This window comes from Gracilinanus agilis, chromosome 2 (genome assembly GCF_016433145.1).
Source record: "Gracilinanus agilis isolate LMUSP501 chromosome 2, AgileGrace, whole genome shotgun sequence".
Classification (NCBI taxonomy): Eukaryota; Metazoa; Chordata; class Mammalia; order Didelphimorphia; family Didelphidae; genus Gracilinanus; species Gracilinanus agilis.
Genome location: NC_058131.1, coordinates 448,945,839 through 448,956,098, shown reverse-complemented (window position 1 = coordinate 448,956,098; position 10,260 = coordinate 448,945,839). Strand labels below are relative to the sequence as shown.

Below are 10,260 nucleotides of genomic sequence, written 5' to 3'. Positions count from 1 at the left end.
TCCCCTCTCCCTTCCATGCCCTCTTTGTGTGTAATAGAATATTCTATTTTCTTATTCACTCAAGTTTCTCTTGGTATCCCCTGCTATTTACCCCCTCTTTCCCATCCCCCACGCCATCTTAGATTATTTAGTGTTCCACCCTCACCCTGTTAATTATTCTTCTGATTACTATAATAGTGAATATTATAATAGTGAATAGAGTTCACTACAGAGAATTAAACATAACATTTCTCTACAAAGGAATACAGATAATTAGATCTCACTGAGGCCCTTAAAAAGGCAAATTTAAAAATTACAAGTTTTCTTTCTTTTCCCTCTGTAACTTATTTACCTTTTCAGGTTTCTCTCAATTTTTGTGGTTCGATATCAAACTTTCCATTCAGCCCTGGTTTTTTCTGTGCAAATACCTGGAATTCTTCAATTTTGTTGAATGCCCATACTTTCCCCTGGAAATATATAGTCAATTTTGATGGGTAGTTGATCCGTGGTTGCAGGCCCAGCTCTCTTGCCTTTCTGAATATTGTATTCCAAGCCTTACGGTCTTTTAGTGTGGAGGCTGCCAGATCCTGTGTGATCCTGATTGGTGCTCCTTGATATTTGAATTTTCTCTTTCTGGCTTCTTGTAAGATTTTTTCTTTTGCTTGAAAGCTTTTGAATTTGGCAATAATATTTCTAACCGATTTCTTCTCTGGGTCGAATATGGTGGGTGTTCTATGGATCCTTTCGATGTCTATATTGCCCTCTTGTTGTAGGACTTCAGGGCAATTTTGCTGAATAATTTCTTTTAGTACGGAGTCCAGGTTTTTATTAATTTCTGGTTTTTCTGGAAGACCAATTATTCTCAAATTGTCTCTTCTAGACCGGTTTTCTTGGTCTGTCACTCTCTCATTGAGATATTTCATATTTCCTTCTATTTTTTCAGTCTTTTGACTTTGTTTTATTTGTTCTTGTTGTCTTGAGAGATCATTAGCTTCTAATTGCTCGATTCTAGCCTTTAGGGACTGGTTTTCCTTTTCAATCTTGTCATTTCTGGTGTTCAATTTGCTTATCAGTTCATTTGATTTCTGAGCCTCACTTTCCAATTGCAAGATTCTACCTTTTAAACTGTTATTTTCTTGCCAGATCTCTTCCATTTTCCTCAGAATCTCAGTTTTGAACTCTTCCATAGCTTGTGAGGAGTTTTCCTTATTTGAGGAGGGTCCGGATGCTTGTTTGTTCTCCTTCTCTGTTTGCTCGGTTGTCTGGATTTTCTCTGTGTAAAAGCTGTCAAGTGTTAAAGACTTCTTCTTTTTGTTATTATTCTTTCTCTTCTGAACCTCCTGATGCTGAGTAGCCATCATTAGCCCAGCAGCTTCTCAGCTTTATCCTCGGGCTCAGTGTCTGTTCCAAATCTATTGGCTCCTGAGGTCTGAATTCTGGTTTTTTCCAAGGTCAAGCCCCCTGGTGGGCCCTCTTGCTTGATCCTCTGCTGGAGGTTTCTTTACAAGTCTCAGGGCGCTGCTTCCACAGTCATATACCCGTCTGCACTGGTTCCCCACTTAGGCTTTAGTTCTGCCTCCACCCACGCCTCTACTCAGCAGGCACTCTCTGCGCCCAGCGTCCTGCTCAGGCGCGTGCGCTCAGATTTTGCGTGCTTTTTTTGACTTAATGGGGTCCTAAGTCTTGCTGCTCTCAGGAACAGGTCCCGGAGCTGCCAATGACTCGATGGGTGCCCCAAACTTGCTCTATTTCTTTTTAGCTGGGTTCGGAGCTATAGATGAGTGTGGAGGGGGTGGGGGTGGGGCGGTTGCTCAGCGCGAGATTGAGTGAGAGTCCTTTATAGCTTGGAAATGTCTCGATTCCACGTACCTTCCACGCTGTGCCCTGTTGTGGGGTTCCTCCGTTCGTCTGGACTTGTTTTTATGTCCCCTTGAGGAGTTTTGTATGTTGCGGTCAGGAGAGGTTAAGAGCTGCTTCTTACTCTGCCGCCATCTTCTGGGTGGAAGCCTTTTGGCATGATTTTTATGATCTTTAGCAAGTCATTTACCTTAGGGCTCAAACTTCATAATATCTATTTCCTTTAAAGAAAGTGAGAAGTTTAATATCTGAATAGGTACCTAGTACCCTAAACTTCTTTAAAGGATATTGCATTTGCATGCACTTTTCCCCCCTCCTTTTATCCAAAATTTAAAACAGCACTTATCAGATAGGAAAGAAAGCATAGTGGAAAGGCCAGTGGGGCTGGACTATGAAGAGAGCTGAATTCAAATCGTGCCTCTTACAATCAGTAGTTATATGACCCTGGACACCAAGTAACCCTTTTCTGGCTCAGTTTCATCTTTCATAAAAAGGACATAATAATATCTATACTTATTTCATAGGCTGGTTGTAAGGAGTGAGATAAATAAAGAATGCAAAACATTTTGTAAATTTGTAATAGTAACTGATATCTATGTGGGCCTTTAAAGCAGCTAGGTGGCACATTAGATTGAATGCCCATCCTAGACTTTAAATCTGACCTTAGATACTAGCTGTGTGACTTCTGGAAGTCATATGACCTTGTTTTCCTCAGTTACTTCATCTGTTAAATGAGGATCAGAATAATACCTACCTTCCAAGGTTGTTGTAAGGATAAAATGAAATAACTGTAAAGGGTGTATTAGCATAGTACCTAAAGCACTATAAAAATATTAGCTATTATTATGTATCTTGCCTCATAATAACCTATGAATTAGGTACTTACAAGTACCAAAAAAATTTTACAAGTCCAAAAAAATTTTAAACCCTTACCTTCCATCTTAGAATCAATATTGTATATTGATACCAAGGCAGAAGAGCAGTCAGGACTAAATTGGGATTAAATGATTTGCATAGTCACACAGCTAGGAAGTGTATGAGGTTGGATTTGAACCCAGGACTTGGCTCTCAATCCTCTGATCCATCTAGCTGCTCCTTATTGTCCAAATTTGGATGAGACCAAAAAAAAAAAAAAAAAAAAAAAAAAGTTAAGTAACCTGCCCAAAGTAGCAAAGATCTGGAGGTAGAGAAGACCTCAGAAGCCAACTGATCTAATCCTCCCCACCAATCTTATTTTATGGATAAGGGAAGTAAGATCTGGGGAGGTTTTGACTGGCCCACAATCACATAAACAGAAACCATCAGATTTGGGAATTGAACACATACTCCCATGATTACAGAGCCAATGTTCTTCCCATTATTCTACTCCAGAACTCCAAATCTAGAACCCCATTCATTCCACTATACTATCTCTCTTACCATCATATAAATGTTAGTTGTTATGTCATACAAATGTTATGAGATTATTTGGATAGTTTTTTGGGTTCCTTGCAAGACTAATACTAATATGATATTACAAAATCCATACTATTATAAAAGAATATTACAAAAGGATTACCACACAAAATATGTTAGTATAGTGAATTTTTAAAAATAATTTTGAAAGCACTTTCATATGTTATCTTATTTGATCTACACAACAACCCTAAAAAGTAGGCAGAGTGGGCATTTAGGTTTTTTAATTCGTAGGAGGGGGCAAAGTGATCTTCAGGGACCTTGTGCTTTGCTCAAGGTCACACGGTAAATAAATAAGTCACAGAACTGGAACTTTTTTGACTACAAAATGCTGCCAAAATATTAAAGTGGTAGTAGGAAGGCATTTTTCTCTTCTTGGTAAAGAGCATTATTTAAACACATTTCACTCCTCCTGCAATCATTGCATTGTTTTTGTTGTTGAAACACCCTGTTGATTCTAAAATCCCTTTAAATCTATAAGGCACCTGTATGGCTCAGGTCCAAGAAGTCTTATAGAACCTTTAACATTTCATATTCCTACTCACTTAGAAATTTCCATAGAACAGGAATATTGGTTTGAATGAAATTTTCAAAGAGCATAGAAATTATTCTCCTTCATAGATACTAGACACATGCAAAGGTTAAGTTTTTTGTTTGTTTTTGTTTTCAAAGTAGAAATCGGTGTTCTTGGCCACTTTTAGAGCTTTCTGTTGAAAAGATCAATACCATAGCATAACTGCATTTGTTTCTCCTTGTTCTGATTTTATGTAAAGAGTCTTCTGAACCATTGCCTTAGAAGGGCAAGCAGCATGGGGTATGTTGTGAAAAGATTGTTACCTAGCCTGCAGTGAAAGAACGAGGGCTTAAAAAGTTATCAGAACTTCCCAGCAAATTCATTATAAAGGAACTTAATGTGAGCTCTGCTGGGCATAAAAATAGGCTGAGAATTTGTCTGAAAGAAAGTGACTCCCACATAAGCCCTAATTAAGTACTTTGATGTCAGAAAGCATGCCAGGGGAGGGAAGCAAGTTAAAGGAAATCAAATCAAACCAATTTGAAGAACCAAAATTCAAATAGAGAGAAAGATTAAAAAAACAACACGTTTTCTAGCTTTTTTCTTTTTCTGTTCTGTTCTTTCTTTTTTCTCTTCTTTTTCAACAAGAAGGAAGAGTGGATTCAGAAACAAAGTGTTGTAAATTCTTCAGCCAATTACCTCAGTGACTTGCTACTACTGTTTATAATGCACAGAATGTCACAGGCTGTTTTGCAGCCGTCCCAAGTTGGTTTGTTAATAACAGGAAGCTAGCACTTCCTAGTACAGTGGATCAGCTACACGTGAAAATAAATGCAAAAAACCTGGAGGGGAATAGCAGCAGACTGAGATTAGCCTTTATTTAATTTAACATTTGGGGGTCCAACACACAAATGAGCATTTTAGTAGGCTTCATGGTGGAAGTTGCTGTCATTTGTAAAATATTCTGGCCAATTAGCTAATAGTGCGCTTGGATTTCTCCTGTTTTGATACAGTAATACTAAGTACATTGTGAAGCCCAATTATACAAATCATCCCCATATGCCATGCCAGTCTTTCTTTATGAACTGTGTTTATAAATCCTGTGTGAGGAAATGTGTACTTCAGCAATTTAGACCATGTGTAAAAACATAGCCAATGGGATTGTCAAGAAAACAAGTTCCAGCCGAGGAAATCCTAACGGGTTCTGCTGGACTAGCATATATGCACTAGCGTTGGGCAGTGTGAGTTTTCCATTTAGGTACATATGTACCTTTATGCTGTTAAACATACTTAGAGACTTTTGTTTCTTTTTTCTGTTAGTTAATTCCTCTTTCCTTTCAGGATCCGACCTTGGAGTTTTGGAGAAAATTTGGGATTGGTCTTCTCTCCGGCATAACAGCTTCAATCACTAACATACCTTTTGATGTTGCCAAAAGTAGGATTCAAGGGCCACAACCAGTTCCTGGAGAGATCAAGTATAGAACCTGTTTTAAAACAATGGCAACCATCTATCAGGAAGAAGGGTAACATTCCTATATTAATAAAGGCAAAAGTCTATGATTTTGCCCAACTATTGTAAAAACTATTTTACTTTCATTTTTATTAGGGCTATAAAGCCCTTTGCTTTGTGCATACATCTGAGGAGCTCCATGCAACATCTGAGAAACTTACTGTAAAATGAGAGAATTCTCTGATGTTTGCAAAGGATTCTGACACCATCAAAGTTTATGTTCTGCCACAACAGTGTACTTCATTCATCTCCATACGTGCCTGAGAGGCCCAAGATGAGCCTTTTACTTGTCAGTTCACATCCTAAATTTAAGCCTTTTTTTAAAAGCTAAGGCTAGAAATTTTAAATTTCTGACAGAAAACCAAACTAAAATAGAACTTTTACCATATACTTCTATGGGGGTGAATATGAGAAGTAGGGGGCCAACAGGTCTTTGAATGGTGATGTCTTTCCTTTCCTCTGACTTACTAATTTTTATGTCTCTCTCAAGCAAAAAAGTAACATTTATACTTTGACCTATGCTGTATTCTGCTCATAAGTGAGGATTGATTCGGCGCTTTAAAAATTCAATTATAGAAGTCATTTTGCCCATGTAACACAGCTGTCTTGAAAATAAGGCTTTCCTTGAAAGGAAAAACCATCTTGCTGATGAAAGGCATGTTTCTGATTGGATAGGATCAGGAAGCTTTGGTAATGGAGCAATGATTAACTCTTTCTCTTCATTCAATTGACTGCATAGGCTACTTAGGCAGGTACTGTCTGGTTTGAGATATGTGTAATTTCAAATGATTACTTTTAAGTGCAGGGCTAGAGGCAATCCTATTTTGATTTCAAAATAAAAATGCTTCTCAATCCTTCTGATTGTAGGTTTTTTGCTTTGTACAAAGGCTTGCTTCCTAAGATCATGAGACTTGGACCAGGTAATGATGTCTCCATTATTTAAATCCTTCTTTCTTTGTTTTCCTGATGTCTTAAAATATTTTTTCATATATATCAGCAACATAATGAAAAATCCCATATGTTGAAACAAAGTGGAAACAAAAAAGGAGACTTTGAGAATTTAAAGGTGCTAATGAGTCTTTAAGATACTTATCTATACCTTTTGTAAAAGAAATACAACATTAATGAAGTCCTGAAAGAAGCCAAATACTAGGTTAAGTAAATACCAAAAACAAACAAACAAACAAAAAAACAATCTATTAGGAGCTTGGACTGCCTTAGCATGATTTGGAATGACCATGATTTTTTATTGAAGGGAAAATATTCAGGGAGAAAACAAGCATTACAGAACATCTTTCTGCGCCCAGTTTATTCTTGGGTCCTCCTTTGTCTCCATTTTCGAGACAACCATTAAATATATTAGGAAGAGAGAAAACAAAGGAGAAAATGTCAAGTTACCTCAGAGAAGGTTTCCTTCTCTTTATAAGGCTTCATAAGTCAGACAGTGTCTTGTCACCCTAACTTCAGAATAAAGATAAACCCCAAAAAGATGACAATTTTGTTTCCTACAACCATCCTTAATATAATAATAAAAATAATAATTCACAAATATATCACATCTTAAGTTAAACATTCTGCCTACATGTTCTCAATTGAACCATATATGAACATGACTTTTCCTTACCTGTCCTAAGATAAGAACACCTATGTGAAAATTCTTGGTTTTCTTTATCCAAGGACACATACACACATATGCACACACAAATGGTAGTAATATTCACAGGGAAATGCAAATAAACAATAATATTACTCCTCTAGATTTGACCCTGGGCAAATAGCTCTGGACAAAATGCAAAATATGTGAATAAGTGCAAAAGTATGCACTAGACCACACATATTTGTTACCAGCCCACACTCATTTATTCAACCACCTTGGTAATAAAATTAATTGCTCCAATACCCTCTTCAATTCCTAACTTATCTTCTTCCTATTATACTTACCACTATTAAAAGAGAGGTAACTTTAGGATTCTATTTATGAATCTGATTTTCTACCACTTCCAAACCTTAACCTTAAGTAATGATTAATCATGGCGTATTTTCATCCGTTCAGGAAGATATTTCTCAGCTGCCTTTCCCATTGTCCCCCAAAATCTCTACTTAAACCTCTTCTACAGACAAGTTTTGGAACATGGATTTGGTCAAAGATATGGTCCACTTGTCTTACTTTCACTGCTGCATACACTTACACAGAATGTGGATTTTTTAAAATACTGCTTTGCAAGTATATGACATTTTCCCCTTACCACTCAGTAAAAATTGAGTCCTAGTGTTAGAACAAATCACAGTCTGCTCTGGAGGGAAAGGGCTTAAAGATGGTGGTGTCCAGGGAGAATTTAGCTAAAGTGGTAATTGAGTGGAACCTTAATTCAAAACTCTTAAATGATTTTACCTCAAGTTTTTTTGCAAATATTTGGTTGGCTTGTGAATTTTTTTCCCATGAGGTATTCTCAATTGCTATGATGTTAAGGTCAATTACGAAGATTGTTTTTCAACTTACTATTCAGCCTAAATAAAATTTTAATGACAGAATATCTATTATAAATTCCTGACCTCTTTTGTTCCAGTTGTGCAATCCTCACTAATTTCAAAGAAAATTAAAATAGGAGACATAGAATAAATTTTATAGATAATACAGATAATTACTTTGAAGATACTACTCCAGGGAGAGGAAGAACATAGGATTTACATGATTATGTCTAGGCTATAATTCTTTAAAAATCACTAAACTAGGAAGGCACTTGGCTATTACGTAGACAAGTACCTTATCTTATAGATGAGGTAAATTAGGTCCAGAAAAGTTAAATGATTTAGTAAGTGAAAAAAAAAAACCAGGACTCAAATTACGGCCTTCTATCTAATTCCATGGGCAGTGTTATTTCTAGTACTATGCTGCTCAAGCATCCTGCCTACTTAACATTATTGGTGCTACGTAGATAATTTCTTCTCCCAAAAGAAAGTGTCTTGTAGTGGACGGTTTAATCTCTTAACATCATCTGAGCAATCTAATACTGCATATTCTTGGCTTCCATTCTTAATATATAAGAAAAAGAGATTGAATTCTAACCTCCTGAATTGTGATTATTTCAGTTTGCTCCTGCAGCTGAGAAGAATCTTGTAGAAAAAAATTATTTATAGGCTAAAAATAAAAATCATCTCATGTATATGGTTACACAAGCATATGTTGCCCTTAGTTTTAAAATTTGTGGCCATGTAGATAGAAAAACTCAGATCAGAATCTAGTTCTCTTTTCCTGTAAAATATATAATTCATCTCCGTGTCCCCTCCATAGTATTATTTAATTTCTGCACAAATATGTATAATTTTCTAATGGTTTTGATACATATCTGCATGAGTGTGAGTAAAGGCAGCACCTAGGACTTCACATTTACTACAACAATATCAGAGAGAATGTATCCTTCAAAATTCTCAAACAGTTGCCATGTCTAAGAATGGTTCTACACAGGATGGTCAATGACCAACTCCCAACTGTCCATTCTTAGAGCTTCTAAATCCAGTGGTCATGAAATAAAGTGTAAAGCAATATCCTTCTAAACTTCTTCAGTAGTTTTTGCATTATAGTTTTAGATAGTATTTGTGTCATTCATTACAATTTGAAGTGATATTCTATTTGATATCATTGTAAAAGAAAGCTCTGATTTTTTTTAAAAGAGGTGAAACTTTATCCTGAATACTACTAAGAATTATGGACTAAGAAAAGTATAAATCTTTGCTTCTATTGGAAAATGCTAAAGATTTCTATTTGTGTTCAGGCCATGTCTTAACATGATTAAATGTGTTTATTTACTTTTTTTTTTTAATTTTAAACCCTTAACTTCTGTGTATTGACTTATAGGTGGAAGAGTGGTAAGGGTAGGCAATGGGGGTCAAGTGACTTGCCCAGGGTCACACAGCTGGGAAGTGTCTGAGGCCGGATTTGAACCTAGGACCTCCCGTCTCTAGGCCTGGCTCTCAATCCACTGAGCTACCCAGCTGCCCCCTGTTTATTTACTTTTTAAAATTAAAAGTGGTTGGAAAAGGCTGATGAGAAGTCATGAAAGCTGACATGGTATTGATTTTCATTAGATGTCTGTGATTACATATATAATATAAGAATCTCATATATATTTGATATATGCATGTATACATACATATATATACATATGTGTGTATACACATTACTTATAGCTTCTCTCCATTACATTGAACAGAGTTGAAGTACACAAGAAGACAAGAAAGAAAAGATTTCAAATCCAACAAGAATTGTAATAATGATATTTTTTTCTTTTCTAGGTGGTGCAGTAATGCTTTTGGCTTATGAATATGTATATTCTTGGCTTCAAGAAAACTGGTGATTCAAGTATTACTTAAGCAAACTTTTTTCCCCCTTTAAATAATGGACATCTCCTCTATAATACTGATTAAAGCATAATCTAATATTAGTATTGACAGACAGATAAACTCTAAAGAACAAAGCTGCTTTCCTCAAGAATGAACATATTTAGAAATTATTTAAATGTATCCCTGGATATATTTTAAACTGTAATTTTGATCATGTCATTTGGACCATGGAAAGAAAAGTAATCCAGAGTAAATATATAATCTAAATGGGGGAATACTTACACAGAAACCACATGAATTTCATAAGAATGACAAATGAATTCTGTAATATTTTTGGTGTCACAATTCATATTTCATCTTCATAATGTCAATAATTACTTCATTATACAAAATCAAAGAAAATATGTAAAAAATAAGTAATTTTTTTGTCATTTTTAATAGTGCCCAAAGATGAAAAAGGTTTTTTAATTGTTTAAATTTTCCTTAAGTAATTACATTCTTATATAAATATTTTAAATGTTAAAGATACTATGAAAGTGTTTCAAGCACATGAAAATGGACATTTGCTCTGTATAAATTTTTAAAATAGTGATACCAAACATTT

General features: G+C 35.6%; 1 protein-coding gene across 1 annotated transcript in view; it reads left to right on the top strand.

Moving 5' to 3' along the window:
• SLC25A21 (solute carrier family 25 member 21) overlaps positions 1-9,989 on the top strand; it is a 129,838-nt gene extending 119,849 nt beyond the window's left edge. The window contains exons 6-8 of the mRNA XM_044659950.1: positions 5,147-5,328; positions 6,183-6,235; positions 9,609-9,989. Coding sequence (XP_044515885.1) covers positions 5,147-5,328; positions 6,183-6,235; positions 9,609-9,670 — 297 coding nt within the window. The 3' untranslated portion in view covers positions 9,671-9,989. The remainder of the gene's footprint in view (positions 1-5,146; positions 5,329-6,182; positions 6,236-9,608) is intronic.
• The last annotated feature ends 271 nt before the right edge of the window (positions 9,990-10,260 follow it).